The sequence below is a fragment of the Chrysochloris asiatica genome, unplaced genomic scaffold (genome assembly GCF_000296735.1).
Source record: "Chrysochloris asiatica unplaced genomic scaffold, ChrAsi1.0 scaffold00004, whole genome shotgun sequence".
In the NCBI taxonomy this organism is placed as follows: Eukaryota; Metazoa; Chordata; class Mammalia; order Afrosoricida; family Chrysochloridae; genus Chrysochloris; species Chrysochloris asiatica.
In genome coordinates, this window is record NW_006408522.1 from 404,204 (window position 1) to 427,112 (window position 22,909).

The window sequence follows — 22,909 nt, forward strand, 5'->3', positions numbered from 1 at the left end:
ACTTCTTTTTTTAACAGAAAAATAAGACAAAAAAACAACAACAGGAAATTACTTTAGAAAGTTTGAAAATATAAGCAACCTTGATTCCTCTTTCTCATAACCTCACAAGCCATCCATCACCAAATTCCACTGATTCTACATTGAAATTATACCTAGAATCTGACTACTACTCTCCCAGTTCAGCGCTAGCTCCTTGACCTGCATTTCTGTAACTCACCTGGATTACTTCAACAGCTTCCTAGCAGTCTGCTCTGGGCCTCTTTCCTGTAATCCATTCTCAACTCAGCAACCAATTCTTACACAAGGTAGATCACGTTATGTCTCTGCTAAAACCCTGCTATGGCACGGCATGTCAAAGTCCCCTCACTGACCCCCGGGAGCTTAATGCCTTTCTCTCCACCACTTTCCCTCTCATTCAAGGGGTTGCATTGCTGGTCCAGGAACACTCAGGCACATTCCCACCTCGTGACTTCTGCTCCAATTGTTCGTCCATGTATCTACTTGACTATTCCCTCTCCTCCTTCAAACCATGACTCCAATTTCATTTTCTCAATGAGGTCTACTTGATTAACACTGCAACCTACTCTTTGCCTCCCCTCCCCTAGGCCTAATCAGCTTTTTCTATTCTCCAAATCGCTAAACACATTATCTGTATTTACTTATGTATTGTGTTTATTATTTACAGACATGTCTATTTCTCAATGGCATTGCACTTCTGCTGGAATGTAAGCTCTAGTGCTATACCAAGCATTTGTTTTGTACACTGGCACATTCCTAAGCACTCACAACAGTGCCCAGTGTATGTTGTTAGGTGCCATCAAGTCGGGTTTGACTCATAGCAACCCTGTATAGGGTTTCCGAGGAGCAGCTGGTGGGTTTGAACTACTGACCTTGTGGTTCACAGTCCAGTGCTGATCCTACAATGCCACACCAGGCAGGAGTCCAATATAGAAGCTATAAAATAGGCTTGCTGAATGAATGAACTAACAAGACTGGCCTTGGAATTCAGGGTAGCACCAATCGGAAGATCTCTATATGGCCAAAAGTAGAAAATAAAGCCAAGGATACAAAACATCATGCCCGCTCAAACTACAATAGAGTTTTCTACACACAAATCTATTTGGACAGCACTGAGCTCCAGAATTTCTGTAGAAATAGGGGGCGGGGGAGAAGCTCTCTTATTAGAGAAAATAGAGAATCTCATCAGGTTCGTGTGTATAAAAAATGTCCTGGGACACCAACTATCTAGATTTCTTCTGTCTATAAACTTCGGTGTCTATGTAAGACTGCCCCGGCTTGATTGCCAATTTGATTTTTTTGAAATCTAAGTTCTATTCTCATTACCCTTCTTCCATTTCTAGTTTGTATCCTCGGGGAGAGAGAGAGAGAGAGGGAGCAGTTACTGTCAGGGCATTCTCACATCTTCCAGAGAAATGGCATAGGTGTTAATCTTGTATTTATGTTTGATGTGGGTAATGATGGTGAAGACTAGAGCTGCAGGTTTATTAATATGCAGGGCTCTCACCTCATTAGTGGCGATGTATGTTTTGAAGTTAAGCTGCAATGTTTGCTGTAATGTTGGATCTGGCCTAACAGACTTTCTCCCTGTTCATTTCCTTTGTTTTTATCTGCAGTCAGGAGATGCTATACTTATAGGGCTCACACATATGCCTTTTGATAAAGACAATTTTTCCACAGTAGTTAATCTTGGTGAAATTTTCAAATACTTCCAATAAGTATGTCCTCATGTGATGTCAAATGTTTGGTTTATCTTAGGGAAAAGATTTTCACAGCTTTTGACCCAGTAACCCACAGTATAATAAACTCTCTCCCTGGCTTGATTTGTGAGTAGGGTATTCTTATAAACTAGGTATGGTGACTAACTCAGTTATTAAGTAATAAAAGTATATCACCTGCATCAGTGCTGGGCAGTTTATAAAGTACTTGCATATATATATGCCACCTCAAACAAATCTTAAAAATAGCAAAAAAAAAACTTAATAGTAAAACCTGACTGAATACAATATTTGGTGATTCATTAGGAACAGAAACTGTTGTCCTTCAAGTTAAAAAAAAAAAAAAAAATTTCCAGTTGACGAAATACATTACCAAATAAGCAAACGTTTACCAGACTAACAAGCTTCATGAGCTGGGTGGCTTTTCATTGCTTATTGGTCAGATTCTCTCCTACGCCATGGTCCTCACTACGGCTGCTGTTGTTATGTGTCGTCAAATACTTTCTGACAGCTAGCTTGGAATTCATCGAGCATGTTTTATAAATTCTGTAGTATACAGCTTCTGTTTTTCATAGCTAAAAATCTTGGGGCCACCGTTAAACATGAGAAAGATTTTGTTATTGTTTCTCATTAGGGAGCTGAACATATCTCCATTTCTTAAGCTTTAAAGATGTATGCTGATAATTATAATGAAGTGTCTTCTTTCTTCATCTACCTTGGTTTTTAGGGGCAGCATTTGGTAGGGATAAAAACAATGATTAGAGGAGAGCACAGGCCCTTAGATCAAGACAAAGGAGAGTTTTCAGATGGCTCACTAGTGTGTCTTTTTCCACATCTTTTTACTGTCTGTCTGCTCACAGCATCTATACCAGGTTCCCCCTCTTGTAGAAGGACCCCTGTCTTTGATTTGACAATGTGACACATATTCAGCTAGAATTCCCCTCATCATTCATTTAGAGAAGGCAAAAATGAGTACATGTGCTTTTAAGAAGACACAGCAATGAATTTATATAGCAAAAGTGTATAAACAAGTATATTACCTATTTAATTGCCTTAGCTGAACTTAAAAGCTCTGATCTTTAATTGCCTGATTGAACTGATCTAAAAAGCTACAATTTTTTAATCAAGGAGAAAATTAAATAGCTTTTTGGTAAATAAAAAGGCATCTTTAATCTTATTTTTATGGAATGCAAGTTATTAAATATGGACAAAAGCTCTAAAATATTAAGTTAACAACCACTCAATTTAGAGTAAATTTCTCATTACAGTGCTTTACAAAGTCTTCAGGGATACCTGGCTTCTTCCACTCTTCAATAAAAACACATGCTTTTAAATCCAGAAGGTAAAAGTTTCCATGAATAGCTAAGCAACTCAAAAGCTAAACACATAAATATATTTAATGGGTATGTTACCACAGCATATTTATCTCTCAAACTCAACACTCATAACTACAGGGAAACAAGAGTTCATCTGAACTAGTCTTTCCATGTACATTGATAGAGATGCACCTCACTCATTGATAATTATTTACCACTGAAATTCCTCAGAGATTTTGTTGAACCACATTCACCACCCCCACTCGGTCCCTTACGTGTCCTTCTTCGACAACTAGTGGTGTTTTATGACAGGTTATTCTCTGTGGGAATTGGGCTGGCAGCACAGACTGAAAAGAGAAGTATGGTCTCAGGATTCCCTTTTGAAACCTCCGTGCCCTCAATCAGTCAAACCACTAAGGCCCTCACATATCACTGATCAAAAAAATCCTTCTTTGCCCACGTTGCACCCAGAGCTAGAAAGAAAAACCTATCGACCTCCTCTGAGGGGCTCTGGTCAACCACACTTACCCACAGTGATCATATCGTGGCTGTATTAGGAATATGTCAAATACATTAGACTTTATTTCTCCTTTTAAATTTATTTTGCATTGAGAATATGTACAACAAAATACACACCAATTCAACCATTTCTACATGTTCAATTCAGTGATACTTACTATACTCTTCAATCATGTAATCATCCTTGCTCTTTTTCTGAGTTTTTGCTCCCCTATTAACCCGAACTCACTGCCTGTAAGGTTCCTATCTAATCTAACAAGTTGCTGGTGTCACGTTCATCCCACACAGACAGTGCTTAAAAGAGCAGAATGCCCACGGCAGACATTTTTAGCTAGATAAGCTAAACTATTATTCAGTTCTAAGAACACTTCAGGGGATTTTTTTGGTTTAAGTTTTAAAAATAATCTCTAGGCAAATGTTTTCAGGGTTCATCCAGCCCTCTTTGATCCAGAGAGTCTGGAGTCCATGAGAATTTGAAATACTGTTCTGTGTCTCCCCCCCTTCCCCCCTTTTGATCAGCATCCTTTTATGGAATCTTTGATTAAAATGTTTAGTAATGGTAGTCATTCTAGTCTGGTCTCATGGCAAAGGAGGCAGTTCTCCATATCCATCCAAGCCATAGCCTCCTAGTCTTTCTTTTACCCCAAGCAAATGGAGACCAATGCTTAAACTTTATTTTTAAATCTAGACATACATCCATTTGAAAAATATCTATTAAGAGCCCATTTCAAATGAAAAATTCAGTTTTTCTCCCAAACACAGAGTAACCAAATAATTTAAATACAGGAAATATCAGAGGTACGTCTGCTATCAGCATGATTTCTAATTTTAAAGACGAAAAAGGATGACTGCAGAATAAAGAATAAAGTGTATTTCGTCATCCACATCATTGTTGTTGTTGTTAAGTACTGTGGAGTTGGCTCCGACTTATAGTGACCCTGCACAGGGTTTCCGAAGCTGTAAATCTTTATGGAAGCAGAACGCCTCATCTTTCTTCGACGGAACCGCTGGTAGTTTCGAACTGCTGACTTTGAGGTTGGCAGCCCGACCTGTAACCACTACACTACCAGAACTCCTTCCACATCATTGTTACTGCTGCCAAAATTCCTCATGCCAAGTAATGGATAAAGAGAACTCACTACACATAAGAATTATGATGCATGCCTAGTGTATAGGCTGACCCAATGGTTCACTTTAACAATACCACTAGAATTTCCATGGCAGAGTATTTACAATAAGGGCTTTGCTATTGAGAATTGATGTCTTCTTTTAATTCTCTTGTCAAATGGATAGCAGATGTCCATAAAAAATCAATAAAATGACAAGGGCTGACCACTGGGTTAATTCCTATTAAAATGACTATAACCACTTTATGGGTTGGTGGGTGTGGGGAAGGTGGGGGTACAGAGAAAGGAAGCAATATAAATCATATTATGTTAAATATTATTTTCTCTTAATCTTGGTGCTGAAAAATACTTCATTTTTCTCTCAACTATCAAATATATTTACATACTTATTCATACCCAGAGAAAGTAATACATAACTGAGCTCACTCTCCCCAAATCTACATTTTTACAGCAACAATACTCTAAAAATAGAAAGTGACTTTAAACATTTGGTTTACTATTCCATTTAATCAGCATAAATACCTTCAGGAATTGAACTGACAGTTTACTTGTCAAAATCTAGATGCCTTCTTCAAAAAATGGACGGCAGATATAAGAAGACATTTGGAATCATTGCAATATTAAAATCACTATAACAAAAAATAACCCTTAGTGACAGACGTGATACTACCATTGAAGACATCAGTTGATTTTTGGGTTTTTTTTCCTCTCATAGTTTATACCTTAAAATTTTTTCCCCCTTTAATCACATCTAATGTGTATGCGGTTACATTCCCCAACTGTGCATAAAGCGAGGATGAGCAGATGCGTAAAATTAAACAGTGCTGTTAGTAACATTAGGCCCTGAAGTTGCATTGTTATAGTGTGTTTCTTACTTAATATTTGCTTCAAGTGAATTCAGACATCTTGGGAACATTAAAAAAGCAAAGGGAGGTTACTTTTGCAACATTCAACAGTTATTTGATTATTCCCTCATCTGTTCTCCTGGTACAGGAGACCCTGCAGATGCCTTCACCAATTCTTTATGTAAGACAGTGGTATCAGCACTAGCCTAACTTCAGGAGGAAGATAGAATCACTGTCAGCATTAGACTGATTTCTATGAGGTAGAGGCCAGGCATACCTCCAATCTCTAAACTTTTTACCAATTCTGACAATAGTCATCCATCCACAGCTGACTACTTCTCTGCTGGGCTCAGTAATTTGTTGCAATGGCCACATACAACATATTCATGAGAAAGTAACAGGATACAGTTCATCAATCAGGACAGCCTCCAAGCTCCTCCTTGGTCATGCCCACAGACAGGTCATGCCGAGGGACCCTGCTCAGCCTCATTTCTAACCTGGCTGACCAAGTGTTACAGCTCCTTAGCGCCAATGACACATTCCAGAAGCACCCCACTCCAAAACAAGTCTCCTGCCTGAGGGTACTCAGATCTCTCATGCCACAGGTTGGCAAGCCCCACCGCAACCATCACATGTTAGTCTCCTGGTTTCTACTGTCTGATGTCACTGCTTCTTACCAAGGCCACTCCATCTCTCACCATCTCTCATCCTCTTCAGTGTTATAGCTCTTTCTCTCCTGGGTCTAGGAGGTTCTCAGAACAGGGATCCCAGGTCCAAAGGACACATACCACTCATGCCTCTTTTTCTTGATGGCAGTGAGGTCTCCTTGAGTCTCTGTGTGACTGGTCCTTTTATAAGTTAACTCCTCCCACCAAGACTCTCCATAGTCCTACCTTATTTGCATAGTAAACTTTCTGATCCCTGCAAGGGTTTTACACAGTTTACTTGCATACTAGACTGCCCAATCCCTTATAAGAATGAAGTCTAGAAAATAATCCTTGTCAAATACAAGCTCAGGGCCAGAAAGGTCATAATAAAGAGAAACTCACTGCAAAGCATCTGATTTAAAGCTTCATATTGAAGGTATATATCAAGCAGTCTCTTAAGAAACAGATGGTGACATTGGAAATGGTAATAATCTGAAGAAATGCTATGGTATAGAAAGTGAAGGCCCTGGATTAATTAAAGATAATTAAAGAAATGAGATGTAATTATTTTCAAATACAGTGAAATATCTTTTTATATGTTTGTTAAATGTGATTCAGAAAAATAGTATACCAAGTTTATAATCTCCAAGAGAGCAGTTGAAGGCAAAAGCACTCAACTAAAAATGTAACATTTATAAGGCCATCATCTTCTGACCACTAAATAAATACTCTAGCTTAAATATCAGATCATTTATTCACCTTCAAAACTGAAGTATCTGAGGAAACCTTCCTTTCCCACCCTTCAGGTCAAGAAACATTAAGTCAGAGTTTATAAGCCCAGTACATACCTCTGTGTAAAATCTTTAAACTCCACAAATAGGTAAGGCCTTTAACAACCTAAATTTAAGAAAGAGAAAAAAATACAATTATTGTTTTTATAGGGAATTTTCTACATTTCAAATATAGAAATAATTATATCAACCATAATTCTTTCTTTAAAACTCAAATAATAAACATTTATTGAGCATCTCTTATTTCTGTGGCAGACTCTGTTGAGGTGTCAAACATAATATCCATAGGTTCCTTCCTTTAATGAACTTAACAATGCTCTGATGAGAAGAGGTACTCCAAATGAGAGGAACAAGTGTATGCGTATCTGAGATGACCCAAAAGTACATATACTAAATGCTTAGTGATGCTATGCATGAGGGAGCAGAGGGACACGAAAAAAATGGATAAAGACTCTTACTTTTTATTTGCTGTACTCCTGCACTTGAATTAAAAAAACAAACAAACATGACATTTATGACTTGTTGTTGTTGTTATGTGCCGTGGAGTCAGTTCCGACTCATAGCGACCCTATACAGTGTTTCCAAGGCTGTAAATCTTTACAGGAGCAGAAAGCCTCATCTTTCTCCTGCGGAACAGCTGGTAGTTTCAAACTGCTGACCTTGCGGCTCGCAGCCCAATTCATAACCACTACGCTACCAGAGCTCCTTATGACTTGTTGTTGTTAGGTGCCATCAAGTTGAATCTGATTCATAGCGAACCCTGTAAGATAACTGTTAGCTTCCTGACTTTGATCTTTATACAGTGATTACGATAGGAAACAACGACCCCTGTTCAGGGTTTCCAAGGAGCTTTTTGTGGGTCTGAATCATCTTTGTGATTTGCAGTCCAGTGCTTATCATAACAGCGCCATGCCAGGAGTCTATTTAGACATTTATGACATATTGTCAGGAGGGATATCATGTTTGGTAAGGTGGAGGGTCAGAGAAAAAGAGGAAGACTCCCAGCGAGATGGATTGGCATATATGAGCTTAAGTGTGGCAACAATTGTGAGGTTGGCCCAAGACCAGGTAGTGTTTCATTCTGTTGTGCGTAGGGTCACTGTGAGTCAGTACCGATTAGATGTCACCTAACAATAAAAATATCCGGAGAAGTAGCGACACCAGAGACGGAGGCAGAGATGAAGACATGGAGAGAGGGGCAGCTGAGGACTCTAGGCTCATGGAAAGAGAAAGGCTGTGTGCTGGTGGCCAGGAGGCAGACTTGCAGGATATGCCCTTGGGTTGTTTAAATTATTATATATTACTGAGTGTTTCTGTGTACCTCAAAAACAAAACAAAACAAAAACAACAGAGGGAAAGCAGCAAAAACTGTTGAATGATGATGCATGAAGGAGATTGTAATCATTGCAATGAAACAAAATACGATACAATAGGATGAGTGTAAAACTAATATTCTCCTCCCAAGTGAACTATCACTCAATTCACAATAAAAACTTAAAAAAAAAAAAAATCTGGCTGTAACAAAGTGTGTATGTGAAAGTCATTTGGAAAATAATGAAATGGCAGGTCAACAAGATAAAATGGAAAACAGACAAACATCTATCTAAGTTAAATTTGGATTTTTTACTTTAATAGGCTGAGTCAAGAATAATTGTTCAAATGCACCAGTGTGATGCTGTAGAATCGGCACTGGGTTGTAGAATAAGCAAGGATGGCAGTTAAAACCCACCAGTTGCTCCTCAGAAATCCTATTCAGGATCACTAAGAGTCAGAACCACTTCGATAGCACAAAACAACAACAATAACAGTGCTAGCTTCAATATGGAAAATTAAATCAATGATCGTCATTAAAACTTTTTGAAACTTTCTATAGATACTGTTGTAAAAATATATGTAGATGTCTTATTCACAACTACTGACTTTGCAAGCGCATGAATGTAAATTCATAAATTTTAAAGGTGACTATTCATAATGAGGTATTAGATATAAGGAATAAACTACTATATTGCTCAAAATTCCCTTAAGAAGTTACAAGTACTCATCTGTACGGGAAATCTTAGGCCAGTCAGAGCTATAAGATCAAAAAAGTCATGATGAGATGTAACTGAGTTGTTTGTAACTTGAAAATAATAGAGGAACTGGGAGCTAAATATGCAAGGATTTCAGTTAATCAATAAAGATTAAGGATAGTAAAGGCTGAGAATGCAGAGGGAGGAAACCAATTTCAAAGTATCTCACTAAAGATTGAGAAGACAAAATCTATATCAATTAATGCTGGGCAGAGGTGAACATATTTTAATTGTTCTCATAGAGTGGAATGTATTCCTGAAAGATTTGCTAATATGGCACGATCAATTCCACCATAAGTATGTTTATTTTAAGAGGCCAGAATAATTTTTTACAGCGAATGATTTCATCTAGAGTTTGGGATATTTGGCAATGTAATGAAACACACATGACAAAACTATTCTGTGTAATGCTTATAAAATAATAACTTCAAACACAATTTTTTCTTTGAGATATAGGAAAAGAACATCTTGTTTGGCACAGAAGTTAAACATCTGAACTTGGGAAGTAGAATTGAACTCCTCTGCTTATATCATTAACTTACATTTAATGATAGGACTTTGTTAAAACTTGGTCCCACAGAAAATGCATAATCAGTGAACACAAAAGGGGAAGGGCATTTATAATACACAGCGTATAAGACAGAAAAAGAGCCAAACAAATATGGCTTTGGTGACTGTTGATAAAATTATAAATTTTGTTGGAGATTCAAAAAGGAAGTATCATCCTTCTACTTTTGTCAGACAAAAAAACTGCATTTTCCTTTTAGAGGAATGTAAGTATCCACGTACAAGGGAGCTACAAACTCACTGCTAATCCTGATGGTATTGTTGGTATTCAGTAGGCTAGGATTCGTAGCAATGACTTGACAAAGCCTTGACACTGAAAGTACTTATATTTGCTGTCAATCACTCACTCCTTGACATGTCAAGTGCACATCCTTTCAGGGACAACTTCAATCAACATTAACACTCAAAATACAGTACAGTGACACTGCTTCAGAAATGAGGGGGGAAATAAAATGTGGTAGGTGGCAGGAAAAAGCAGAATGGCATTTCTCTTTATAGGAGACCAGATTCATATAGAAGACAGAAAGCAAAACAAACCAAAAACAAACATAGAGCAAGTGGGAAGACTGAAATCAGGCAGTTTATACGAACTTCTTCTTCTGGGACAAATATTCTCTTGCCATCCATCCTGTGGCAGAAAATTTGACCAACGTATCACAGAGGCTATTAGGGTGGTCTGTCCTGTAATGAACCTTGGCTCAACCTTGGTTCAGCCTTGGTTCAGTCTTGCATGCCAGGTTATTAGACTCTGGAAAATTAAAATTTGGGGCGGGAGACAGACCTAGACCTGAAGACAGACTTAGACATGATTCTAAGACTGGCAAAGAATATGAAGCAGTTTTATTTGTTACTCCATTCGTCTTCATTTTTTCCTTCTCTCTCTCTTTTTCTTTAATTTTTATCCTGGGACTCCCACTTTCTCTTTTCTCATTCTTTTAGGAGAGCAGACTAAGAGAGCCTGGAGTCTAGAGTTAGACAGCCCTGTCTGCAAATAAATACTGAATAGTTATATGCTGGAGTCCTGGTGGTCACTGTAGGATAAGTACTGGACAGCAAGGGCAGTTTGAACCACAAGGTCAGTGGTTCAAACCCACCAGCTGCTCCTCAGAAAGCCTATACAGGGTCATTATGAGTTGGAACTGACTTGATGGCATGTAACAACAACACTTAAATGATGGGTCTGAGCAAATCTCTTGCATATGTGTCAATACATTCAGTAATCCATACTGTATAGAGTTGCTATAAAGACCAAATGATATGGTATTTGTATACAAAGCATCTAACAGTGATTGGCACAAGAAAGTATTCAGTATACATCCATTTCCTTCCTCTCTCCTTCTGATTCTTTGCTTCTAACCTAGGCCCCTTGTCAGCCTCATTGTCTTCAGAAGACTGCACAAGGATCCTGGGAACTCAATCAGCCCATGAAGGTGCTTATTTTATACAATTTGCTAGTCGTATTTTGATTGTTACCCTTCTCCCACAGTCAGGCATTAGTTATATGTCAGCTTAACATTTGTCAATTGCAACAAAGAGTTACCCAAATCTATAGTCTATAGAATACACACACACAAATAATTTGGATGCATTACATAAACTTAGGTTACAGCAGAGTTTAATGACAGGTGACAGATACAAGAAAAAAAGGTCAAAAGTACTTTTTCTACTCTGGTTTTAGTTAGTTTTCCTTAATATGAACTGTACGGAAACTAGACATTATAGAAGAGGAAACAAAACAAAACAAAAAAACCCACATAAACCCTAATTTTTTTTTTTTTTTTTAAAGTGAGGCTTTATCTAAACAATGTTTTGGACTACCACTGATTTTAAATGTCTTTTACTAAAATAATTTTTTTTTTTTTCAGTTACTCAATGGGCAATCCCTGTATTTGAAGCTGGTTATTTTTTTCTGCTGACTCTGTTCACTTCACACTCTAGCAGAATTGAAAAGACCCGTGGCCTTGTGTGTATGCCCCGCACAAGAGGGAGGCAAGATTTATGAAGTACAGGAAGAACATGCTTCTCTACTGAAGGCAGATTCCTATTTTTGCCAAGTTCAATAGATAATTGAGTAAATAGAACGTGTATACTTTTTTCTTTTTCAATTGGTATCCTTTCCTTTTTTTTTTTTTGCCCTTTATTATACGTGTTATTAAACTTTAGAGCCAAGAACTGCCAAAAGCCACAAAGCATTCATTCCCCCAGAGATTAGAAGAGGAAATGAAACATTTTTATTTTCATCTAAAGAAGTGATTTAAGTACTCAAATTTCATATTAAACTAATCTACCTCAACATGTAGATTAGAAGCTACTTCGCAGCAAAAGCATCAGAAAAGAAAGTTCTCATCACCCTGGGCAGTTCACACTAATAATTAGAAAGAAAAAAGGAAAGCTGTGAATTACAATGAACGAAGACTAAATAAGTGTCCATGTTGGATTAAAGGATTTGAGTTGTCAGTTTGACATATAATGAATGTGAAAATCAGCCATTTAATTAAATGGTACATGGTAGAATCACTTTGTTCTGCATTAAATTGCTTAAGCTACCAGAGAGCCTTTAGTTTAGCAATTGTTTACTATTCCACCACCTCATGACTGCTAAGACACTGTGTATGAGCCTACATTATCCTGAATCTGAAACCTGGATCTGATATAGTACTACTGTGAGTTTAGTTGGTGCTTTTCAATAATTTATTAGCAAATATAGAAAACTGTTTTGAATCATACAGTGGACAGATTCTTAGAAGCAGTTGATAAAAAAAATTTTTTTTAAAGTAACAAAAAATAATTAAGAACAAAGTGGTACTTTTCTTAGAAAAAAAATTTAGTAGTTTAAATCAAAGGTGTTTTCAAATCATATGCCTACAACTTAAGACGATGTCTTGTTTTTTTTTCCTTTTAGAAGAATTTGGATATTTTACCATTCAATAAGAACACTAAGATCCCAGCAAACATGTGAAAATGAAACAGGTCAGCATATCCCTAGGTCTGAAGGGTATTATGTGACTATGACTATGTCATTTCCATGGACTGGTCTATGAAGAGAAGAAAACACAAAAATGATAAGAGCAGAGAAAGTTATAAAGATCCTGCCAGCCAACAGTGACTGAAGACAAAAACAACGAAATAAACTCCTGAGGATTTAAGGGCAGAGAGGCTTGACTAGACAGATTCCATTATCCAGATTTCATAAGATTGAACTCATATACTCACTGCTACTGCAATTCTTCCAAGGACATGCTCTGGAATTTTTCTATATACATCCAAAGACCCCCCTGTAAAGACAAACATGTTATATTACTGCCAATGAGACCACAGGACACGTACACTAGGCTCTTCCTCAGTGCATTCATTGTGAGCATTTTTTCTGCCTCATTTTACGTCATATTTGATCTCTACTGTAAAACTGGTTTTTAGTTACAATTTTATTTGTGACATAATTATACTTCCAGCATACTATTTTCTTCTCATGAGTGCATCAATATAAGTAAAAGTGGAAGGAAAGTTAAGAGTTCTAATAAAGAGTAGGTTAAGAAACTGTACTTTATGTAATCTTTCTACTGATCCAAGTCTAAGACGGTAAGTCTAACAGTACTGCTACAAAATCATAGTCACCTTTACTAAACAAAAATTCCAAAATCTGAAGCTATTATTTCTTGACACATTCTCCATCTACGCCTATGCACTCTGAAGGTGGTGTTTCCATCTCTCTAACCCTTGAAGAATTCTGTGCTCTTTGGTTTATAGCACATCAAAATGGCAGTTTGGGCATCCTCAAGGGACTCAAATCGTAAACCTTTAAGATGGTCTTTGAGTTTTGGGAGCAAAAATAAGTCTGGAAGGGCAAGATCGGGGCTGGAGGGTAGAAGGACTCAGGTTTCCCAGCAAAAAAATTTAAGACATCCTAATAAGGAGTCCTGGTGTGGCGCTGTGGGCTAATGTATCAGATTGCAAAGTCGTTTGAACTGCAAGGTTAGTGGTTCAAGCTCACCAGCTGCTCCTTGAAAACCTTAGACAGGGTCGCTATGGGTCGGAATTGACTCAACGGCACTTAACAACAACAATAAGGTGTGGTCCTGTGGGTTAATGTGCCAGACTGCAAAGCCATTTGAACTGCAAGGTCAGCAGTTCAAGCTCACAGCTGTTCCTCAGAAACCCTATACAGGATTGCAATGGGTCGGAACTGACTTGAAGGCACTTAACAACAGATAAGACTAAGGAGTCTTGGTTTGGCGCTGTGGGTTAATGTGCTGGACTGTAAAGTCAGTTTGAACTGCAAGGTTGGCAGTTCAAGCTCACCAGCCACTCCTTGAAAAACCTATGCAGGGTTGCTATGGATTGGAACCGACTCGACGGTACTTAACAACAACAATAAGGCTAAGATAAGTGTATTACTGAAAGAACTTGTCTGCAGTCATTCACTGATTGCAGACACATGTTTAAACTTGTTTTGTTTGGATCTAACCATGAATGTATGAATCGGGACCCCAGTTGTTGTTGTTGTTTAGTGCCATCAAGTCGGTTCTGACCCATAGCAATCCTGTATAGGGTTTCTGAGGAGAAACTAAGTTTCTAGGGAGCTTGAACTGCCGAACTTGCGGTCAAACCAATTTTGCAGTAGCGCATTAACCCACAGCACTACACACCAGGTCTTCAGTAGCAATATTTATCTACTTACCCTCATAAACCTACAAAGCTCAATATAACCATCACTTTTAGGTCTCTGTTTTGTACACCAGTTTTTTAAAATGTAAATCAGAACCATTTACATTTTATAATTTTATAATTTTCACAAGTAAATAAAAACTGGTGGACATAAAGGACTAAATAAAATAAAAATAATCCTGGGTGAGAACAACATGAGCAGGTTTTTGCTCCCAATCTTCTCCATACAAACACCAAGAAAAGCAACTAGAAATCTGCACTCAGCCCACAGCAAGGAGCTGAAAAGGGCATCAAGTAAGGATCAATCTCATACAGTAGGAAGCATGCTTCCTGTACTGTCTCCATCCCTCCTTTCCAGAGCGGCAGATGTACAGCTGCAATGGCGCTTTAGCCGCATCCCCGGCCTATGTAGGGTACTCCTGTGTACTGGAAAGGGCCCCAAATCTCTGGCTCTGATAGAAACAGGATAGTCCTTGCTAGCAGACTGTTTAGGGTGTATATTCTGAGCAGTTTAGATATAGCATGAAAGACTGAAAGTTCAGTTTGGCCAGAAACAAAACCCTCATAGAGCTGGGAGGGAGTGAGGGAATGGTGGCTAAGCACTGAGGGCTAATGTAGTCTGAGGGTAATTCAATCGTGTGTGTGTGTGTGTGTGTGTGTGTGTGTGTGTGTGAGTTTGGGCATCCTCAAAGGACTCAAATCGTATGCCTTTAAAATGTTCTTTGAGGTGCTTGCTGATCAGATTCCCAGTCCCTAAAGGACTGAAATCTTGGCATGAACTGAACTGAAGATAGCCCAGGGAGGGATAGGGAGTGGTAAGCAAAGTCTGAAGGATATGTCTGCACAAGAGTTTCTTACAGAAATTAGGGCCACTGAAAGCACCAATGTGTTTGGGGAAACTAAGAAAGATAATATCTTGTAAAATTTTAATGTCTTTAGTTAGCAAAAAACACACGACACACAAAGAAACTGGAAATGATGGCACACTCATGTGAACAAGATAAAGGGATTTATTTATAGAAGCCTGAATGTAGGACTTGACAACAACAACATGTAGGATTTTAAGCACTGGACTGCTAACTAAAAGATTATAATACAGTTTAGAAATCCTGGTAGACTAGGACTAAGTAAGGAGACCTGATCTGTCTCTCACTGCCTATCAGGGCTCCTTAGAAAGACATACTAACAGAATTTTTTTTAAATTAAAAAAAAAAAAAAACATGCAAGGATTTAAAAACAGATTTGAGCTGGTAGAAGCAACAATTAGCATTTAGAGCATTAAAGTCATCGAAAGTATGAAGGCTGAAAAGCAACAAAAGAAAAGACACAAGGCTGATGAAAATATGGAACACCACAAAGTATACTAACATCCACGTCATGGAAATCCCAGAAGTGATAAAGAGAAATATAGAAACAAAAAGAATATTTGAAGAAATAATGGCAGAAAATTCCCCAACTCTGACAAAGAACATGAATTCACAAATCTAAAGAGCTCAACCAACTCCAGGCAGGATCACCCCAAGGAGCTCCAAACTGAGATACATGACAAACCAAGCTCTCACAAATGAAAGATACGGGAGACACATGAACGCAGCAGGAGAAAAGGAGTAGTCGCATAGGATTCCCAATAAAATGAAGTATGTTTCTCCTCAGACACATCTTTAAAATGCTGAAATGAAAGAACTGTCGACCAAGAATACTATGTTGTTGTTGTTGTTGTTAAGTGCCGTTGAGTCAATTCCGATCCATAGCGACCCTGCATAGGGTTTCCAAGGAGCAGCTGGTGAACTTGAACCACCGACCTTGAAGTTCAAGTGACTTTGCAGTCTGACGCATTAGCCCACAGCGCCACACCAGGACTCCAAGAGCACTGTATCTGGCAAATTAAGACATTCCCAGATAAAAGTTGAGACAGTTGCAAACACTCGATTTTCCCAATGAGAAATGCTGAAGGGAGTCCTTCAGATGCAAAAGGCCACTAGACAGTAACTCAAAGTCATAAAAAGAAGAAATGATGTCCACTAAAGCTAACTGCACAGGAAAACCTAAGGGCAAGTTGCAAGATATTTTGCTTGGTAATTCTAGTTGTTATGGCCTTCAAGCTTTATAATGACAAGTGCATAAAAAAGTATAAATATATGTTTATATGGGGGGGCCCCTCAAAAAATTTGTGGAAAAATGCCATTATCTTTTATTTCAATTTGTCCATGACCCTCTTAAAGCCCCCTGTATATTTGGTAAGATGGCTGTTAAGGGATGCACAAAGCAACAGCAATGGCTCAAACGTAACCACAATTGTCAGGATGGCAGAGGGCCAGGCATCGTTTCATTCTGTTAGAGTCAGAACCAACTCCATGGCACCTAACAACAGCACCACTGCATTTAAAACGAATCACACGCTCCACGTTACTACACTATTGTGGTTACTGTGGTAAAGTTCTGTCAAGTTTGGTTCCAACTCATAGCAACCCTGTATCGGGCTTCCAAGGAGCAGCTGGAGGGTCTGAACTGCCAACTTTGTGGTTCACAGTCCACTGCTGATCCTGCAGCGCCATAAGACAGTTATGAGTCATGTGTCCCATAACACAAATTTATATCTGTGACCCCAAAGAGTTATAATGCAGTTCTGGTGTGGCACTGTAGGATAAGCACTGGGTTACTAATTGCAAGGTCTGAGGTTCAAGACCACCAGCCAGTCCCTAGAAATCCTATACAAAGTGGCTATGAGTCAGAACCAATTTATTAGCACTAACAAGAACAACAACATAAGGTTATAGAAGAGTTCAGGAATCATGATAGAAGAAAAGGACATAGGGGACACACTTTGCTAAGGAAGGTGATTCAGTCTGTCTCTCACTAGCTCTCCCACATTTGCCCTGATATTGGAGCAGTAGAAGATATTGAGGGATGACTCTATCCCTTTAATCTTGTCCATAGGGGCATATCTTTAGATAGTTGACTTTGTGTAATCACAATTCAGTCTAGCTTTGGCACACTCATAAAAAAAAAACCAACAACAAAACAGCAAGAGTTCCTATTGAGTCTGATGAGGTCTCCGTGTGATTCAATCGTTCAGAACAGCCTAGGAATGGCAGAGGGAAATTTTGGTTTGATTTTTTACTGTTTTCGTTTTATGTTTAAAAAATAAAAAAAAAGGCAATACTTGGATTCATGAAATCATCAAATATTAGTGTTGGAAAGAATATTAATGATCAATTCTATGCCCTTTTTGACAGATGAAGGCAAGGTGAATGTCTTAGTCATGATCAACGTCAGCTGATGGCAATGCTTAGATAAGACTTGAGCCTTTGAAAGCCCACAACTGCAAAGATGTAAAAGGTTTTCCCATAGCACCACAGTGATTAAGAAGTACATGGAACCTTTCGACTATTTAAAAACTCTCACTGAAATATATTATAGACCCATACTCAGAGTAATCATAACTGTGACATTAGTATTCAAGACATTTATAAACACATTCATCTGTAGCTCAGATGGTTTGAACTTTCTGTTCATGATTCCATAGCTATTGGTTTCCTCTGTGACCTGTAACTTCCCTGTGTTCTTGGCTACAGGTTGTCCCTGGCCAGTCATTTCACTGCATGCTGATGTACCTTAGGAACTAGGAGGAGGAACGCTAAAAAATTATCAAAAAAAAAGCAATATCCACCATCAAGCAGCTATACCTCATTTACTGACATGGTTAGTTTCCAAAGGCCAGGTCATTATAAGAAAACTGTTAGGTGAAAATGGAGGATGACCGCATCAAATCACAAAAAGAATGATGATGACATCATTACATAACTACCAAATGACATTATTACAAAAAACTGTCAGAGCACTGAATATCATAGCCAGTCAAGTTGGCTCATAACCATCACAGCAGTGTTACCCTCCCTTCATATCTCAGGATATGTTACTGCCAGATATCATTTATGTACAATACAGTCAGATACTAGACTTTTTACTATTGTTCCACATGCAGAATGTCGGAAGAAATAGTTGCTAAGTGAAGAGTAGGTGTATATGCTATCAATGAATTAGGGTGATTGTTTTCATATAACTAGGCAAACAGAATCCAGGGACTAAGGGTGATGCTTATCCTAATTGTTACTGTGAGCTACTGTAGAGTCAGCTTCTGACTCGTGGTGACCCCGTGCACAACAGAACAAAATGCTGCCTATTCCTGAACCATCCTCATGATTGGTTGTGGATAGGGCCGTTGTGATCTAGAGCATTTTCATTGGTTGATATTTGGAAGTAGATTTTCCAGGCCTTTCTTCCTAGTCTGTCTTAGTCTGGAATCTCCACTAAAATCCAATCAATATTGTCTCAGTTCCCTAGTGCTGCTATAACAGAAATACCACAAGTGTGTGGCTTTAACAACCCAGAGATTTATTCTCTCACACTTTAGGAGGCTAGAAGTCTGAATTCAAAGCACCAGCTCTGGGGAAAGGTCCCTGTCTCCTTTCAGCCTCAGTAGGCCCAGCATTCTTTGGAGTTCTCCATGGGTCTCGGCACCACATTTCCTCTGGTTCTAGGAGCTTTCCAGTGCAGGGGTCCAAAGGATGCATTCCATTCCCAGTTCTTCTATCTTGGAGGTAGTAGGTCACTCTTAGCTCAGCTCATTTCTCTCTCCTTTTATATCTCAAAAAAGACGAATCTTGTAGATTATATCTGACCTCATTAACATCACAAAAGTGAGAATTTATAACACACAGGACAATCACATCAGATCAGAGCTAATCATACCAGATCATATCACGGGAGATTATTGTTGTTGTTAAGTGACCTTGAGTTGGTTCTGACTCATAGCAACCCTACATAGGGTTTCTAAGAAGCAGCTGGAGAGTTTGAACTGCCAATCTTGTGCCACACCAGGACTACCTCTTAACTGACAAAGCACTGAGAATCTAGCCAAGTTGACACAATCTTAGCTATCACAAGTATCAGAACAACATGCAAGCCTCCACTGACAGAAAGGTGGTAGCTGTGCGTGAGCAGGCTTTGGCTGGGAATCGTACCCAGGTCTTCCCCATAACAGATGAAGATCTTACCACTGAATCATTAATGGCTTATCTGGAAACAAGATCTAAAATAGAAAATAGCAAAGTGCATGTAGGAGCAAAACAAGCATGGAGCAAATGAATGAGAGGCAATTATCTCCAACATTTCCTTGAAAATTACTATGATTATAATTATCACTAACAAAATCAAAATCCGGAACCTCAAGCAAAAATGTAAAAAGAGTACATTTTCTCAAACTCTGCTTAGTTGAAATAAAATAAGAGCTCAATTTTGCTTTGCAACAGAGGTTTTGGGGAAACATTTTATTAATATGATTGTAATTCAAATTCATACATACTTCTAAAATTCTGTATTTGAGTATTTCTGAGTGGACTTAGTTTTGACTTAATGAGGAGGCATCTTACGTCATTCTTCTCCTTAAAACCTCCCAATGGTTTTCTAATAAATTCAGAAAGAAGCCCAACCTCCTTACCATGACCTACAGCATGTCCTTCTGCATACTTCCTGATCTCCTCTCCTGCCCACGTCCTCTCAACATTGCTCTTTAATTACATTGACTTTCTTACCTGTCTCTCTTAGAATTTGAGTCCTATGATGACAGAGAGTTAGAATAAAGAATTCTAGAATAATATCTGAAAGACAGGCATCAAAGTAAGGGAAAAAGTGACGAATCTGAGCTAAAAATCAAGTAGACAATGAGTGCGTAGATTAAAGCAATAGCACCAGGGGAAGGGAGTTGTCAAGAAGTTAGCTGGAATAGGAAGGGGTGAGAAGGGAAGATAGTGAGTAGGTTCTTTTTTTTTGTTTGTGGGTTTTTGTTTTGTAGTTGCTGTCTTAATATGAGTGTGTGCAGGATACAGGACTGGGGGTCACTGATGGAGAAAAGTCCGTAAAATGGACACATGTGTGGAAGAATTTTTCACACAAGAGGTGGATGAGATGAGCACAGTTAGAGAAAGACCAAGGAATTATGGAAGTTCATACTTAGTAGTTGTGCTGTTTCTGAAGGAGAAAAAGGTGGACATGATATGAAGGAAGGTAATGAAATTTTTGAATACCTGCTTTGGAAAAACAGAGGAGATGAGAATCAATGAATCAAACTTTGGGAGTGGGAAATTTTAATGTTCAGGGACCAGTTAGCACGCAGTAAAGAAAACCTTCCTTACTTAGCAGTAAGAGGAATGGCTAGAGAGACAGCTCAACTTGAAAGGATGAGAGGTCTTAAAAAAGGATTGAATAAAGATAGCAAAGGGAATATTTTTGGATAAAAACTTTAAGTATTAAAAGTTTTACTGAAAAGTAACATCAGCAAAACTAGAGTACGGACCTCCCAAAATTCCCTCCTCCATACAAGCAATGAGAAATGAGGCAAATATGGTTGGAAATTTTTTTTTTTTTTTCCAGAACTCTAGAAATTAGCCAAAGGCTTGCAGTGATCCAGAAAGCATTTATTCAAGAAAAGCCAATGAATTTGGTAAGAACAAAAACCTTGGTGGCATTTTAAACTTCCTCTGTTTTCATTCCCCATGTTCATGTGAGAATTTTAAAGCATCACCCTGAAATCAGGGTGAACATCAATAGCTTGTTAGTTACTGGGGCTGGGTGGTAGCAGAACTGACTTGCTACTCCTTCCCATCATTATTTCTATCTGGTGGTTCCCTGGAAGACCCCACTTGCAAAATCTGTCTTTATTTGACCTGACTCAGATCTGTCTAGTGAAAAAAGCTCCTTCTCTGGGAATATGTTGAAAACAAAGAAAGGCAATTGATTAAAGTCATAGTTGCATGAGGTAGGTAATAGTTGGTTAAATAATTGCCTAACTAAAAAGGCTAAAAGGAAAAAGTTGGGAAACAATTATGCCCATAGGAGATCTGAAAAGTTCTGAGATCTTCCTGGGAATCTAGAAGGGCATGTACATACACAATGTCATGCATATGCCTAGGAGGGTGATCAAGCTCAGGAAAGATCTGAGAATGGTCTAAGCTTTCTGCTTGGGTTGACCTTGAAGTACTGCATGGAGGAGGTGAAGGTAAAGTTTGAGTTGTCAACTACCTGGCTAAATGTTGAAGGTGTGCCCCAAGACAGACAGACAGACAGACACACAAAACCCCTAGGCAAAGCTTGGAAGACTTACTGGCTCTAAGCAGTTAGAAAAATTGCTGCCCAGTCATTAGCTGACCACTAAGCTAACTTCTTGTGTGGCTCTGTAGGATCAGCACTGGACTGGAAACCACAGGTTGGCAGTTCAAACCCAATAGCTGCTGGTCAGAAACCTTATACAGGGTTGCTATGAGTTGGAACTGACTTGGTGGCACATAACAATAACAACAAAGCTAACCGAGAACCTTCAGGGGCAATACATGATAAAGAATACTGACTTCGGAGAATTACTTCAGAAAAGTCATTAATCAAACACACAATAACAACCAACAGCAACAACAAAAACAAACCAGAGGAAGTGGGGGAATCTGATTTCCAGATCTGTCATATTACTTAAAATGTCCGGTTTTAAACAAAAACATTATGAGACATTCAAAGAAACAACAACAAAAAAACTGGGAAAAGAAATCAATAGAAAATGTGTCTGAGAAGACCCAAATATTAAACTTATTAGACAACCTTTAATCAGCTATTTTAAATACATTCAAAGAGCTTAAAGAAACCATGTCTAAAGAACTAACGAAAAATATAGGAATGATGTCACACAAAATAGATAATACCTATAAAGAGATAGACATTTATTATGTTTTTAAAATTAAGAGTTAAATAACACCATATAATTCACAATAAATAATCCAAAAAAAAAAAAAAAAAGTTCATGGGAGGAGTTCAGCAGTATAATTGGGAAGGCAGAAGAATGAGCAAATGTGAGAGAGGCCAGTTGAGATGATCTAGTCTGAGGAGCCAAAAGAAAAAGTAAGACAAATGGCACATCCAGAGAGCCCTGTGGAAAGGAGAGAAGAGAAATGGCAGTATGGATAATTGCAGAAACAATGGTAAAATTCTTCCAGATTTATTGAAAAACACTTATATACACACAAGAAGCTCTAAAACTACAAGTAGGATAAACACGAAATAAGATTCACACCTAGACAGATCATGATCAAAAACTACAAAACCAAAGAAAGACGAAGACATAATTTTGAAAGGAGCAAGAGAGAATTGATACATTACGTATAGGAAATCATCAATAAGATTAACAACTGATTATTTATTTATCAGACATCATGAAGGTCAGAGGCAGTGGCTTGACATATTCAAACAGCTGAAAGAAAAAGACCATAACTAAAAATTTTATAATCAGCAAAACTATCTTATAAAAAATAGAGATGAAATTAAGACAATCCCAGATAAACAAAACTTGAGAAAATTCATCAGTAGCAAACCCGCAATACAAAAAATACTTAAGACAGTTCTTCAGACTGAATGAACCTTAGATTGGTTGCTAGACAGTAGCTCAAATCTACATGAAGAAATACTTAACACTGGTAAAAACAACTGCACAGGTGAATATAAAAGACAGGATAAATGTATGTTTTGTTTGTAACTCTTTTTTTTCTCCTGATTTTTATGACAACTGCATAAGATAATTATAAACT

The 22,909-nt window shown here is 38.1% G+C and overlaps 1 protein-coding gene across 1 annotated transcript in view; it reads right to left on the bottom strand.

The window, feature by feature from the left end:
- Positions 1 to 22,909, bottom strand: part of MAP2K5 (mitogen-activated protein kinase kinase 5) — a 349,068-nt gene that overhangs the window by 171,796 nt on the left and 154,363 nt on the right. Inside the window, exons 12-13 of the mRNA XM_006831503.1 lie at positions 12,831 to 12,892; positions 7,039 to 7,087 (exon numbers count right to left, since the gene is read on the bottom strand). Of these exons, the coding sequence (XP_006831566.1) occupies positions 7,039 to 7,087; positions 12,831 to 12,892 (111 nt within the window). The remainder of the gene's footprint in view (positions 1 to 7,038; positions 7,088 to 12,830; positions 12,893 to 22,909) is intronic.